Source organism: Phragmites australis, chromosome 1 (assembly GCF_958298935.1).
Source record: "Phragmites australis chromosome 1, lpPhrAust1.1, whole genome shotgun sequence".
In the NCBI taxonomy this organism is placed as follows: domain Eukaryota; kingdom Viridiplantae; phylum Streptophyta; class Magnoliopsida; order Poales; family Poaceae; genus Phragmites; species Phragmites australis.
The window spans coordinates 2,045,579-2,046,874 of record NC_084921.1 but is presented as its reverse complement, the minus strand read 5'-3'; the positions used below and the strand labels follow the sequence as shown (position 1 = coordinate 2,046,874).

The 1,296-nt window shown below is 58.5% G+C and overlaps 1 protein-coding gene across 1 annotated transcript; it reads right to left on the bottom strand.

The window, feature by feature from the left end:
* Window positions 1-386: 386 nt before the first annotated feature.
* LOC133912754 (monothiol glutaredoxin-S2-like) lies at window positions 387-1,095 on the bottom strand. Its single transcript, XM_062355678.1, has one exon. The coding sequence runs from the start codon at window positions 1,036-1,038 to the stop codon at window positions 676-678; it is 363 nt and encodes a 120-aa protein (XP_062211662.1). The 5' UTR covers window positions 1,039-1,095; the 3' UTR covers window positions 387-675.
* Window positions 1,096-1,296: the final 201 nt, after the last annotated feature.

Sequence of the window (1,296 nt, the reverse complement as noted above, 5' to 3'; positions counted from 1 at the left end):
GAGGTCTTGTCGGGGCTCGCAATTGCATGCCCGTCACTTCACTCACCAAGGAAATTAAATTGGGAGAAGAGTAAAGCAGCAGCCATTAGGGTTGCGATTAGGTTCGTGGTGACGTCACCCTCATTACATACCCCTCCCATCTGGTGGCTCCATAGAGAGGAGGAAGAGGAAGAGAAAAAATAAGAGGAGACTGAGGTGGAAGAAGATGAGCCCTATAACAGTTTATCCTGCCTTCGCTGTTGCCGGCGCTTTTAATATGTGTTATCTTCCGGGCATAAAATAATCGGCTGCCAAATAGCATGCAGCTAGGATTATACGGCAATCATGTGTGCTAGTTTAACTTAACAAAGCACATCGATTGATCACACCAGGACAAAACAGAAGCGAGGAAGAAGACCAGGTAGTGGTAGCTGCTGTGAAGAAAAGGAAGTGAGTATTACTCCTAAGTAATCACATTTAGGTCCAGCCATTTCTCACAAAACCCCCTGTGTCACTGTTCCCCTTACAAACATCTCACCCCCGGTGCTGGTGGAGTACTAGAGCTTATTCGAGTGTATCTTTGCATCCCGCGCCCTGAAAGTTTCCTAAATTGCGGTGGCGGAGCCCGTGCGTCGTATGTACGTACATGCAAGGAGGCGAGGGACGTGTGGCGATACGCCCGGAGAGGGAAGGGAGCTAGGCGCAGAGGGCGCCGACGTCCCTGAGCCGCGGCACGAGGAGGCCGCTGAGGTGGAGCCCCATGAGCCCCTCGAGCCCGCCCACGGGCGCGCCGCCGACGAAGAGCGCCGGGAGGGCGCCGTGGCCCGCCTCGGCCGCGGCGGCGAGCTCCTCCGCGGCGCCGGCGTCGAGCTCGATGACGGTGGCGTGCGCGCCGACGGCGGCGAGGAGGTGCTTCATGACGTGCGCCATGTAGCACCCCCGGCGCGAGAAGATGACGACGGGGCTCTCCCGGACGAGGCGGCCCACGCGCTCCGCGGGCGCCTCCTCCTCCCCCGCCGGGTCGATGGTCAGCCCCCGCCTGATGCCCACCGCCTGCATGCTAGCTCAACGGGCTAAAGCTACCAGCTTAATCAGAAGATGTGCGCCTCCCTCGGCTCGCCGAACGTCGTCGAGCTCAACCAGAGGAGGCGCGTCGCATATATAGCCGGGGCGGCACATCACATGGGGAGGTGACGTCAGGCGGATGGTGATGGGGAGGGGTGGGGCCGGAGGTTGCGTCACGTGGCCGGGCCGGAAGGGAGGCCATTAATAAGGCTGTTGTTATATTTCAACCGTCTGATTTTTTTTTCTTATTTT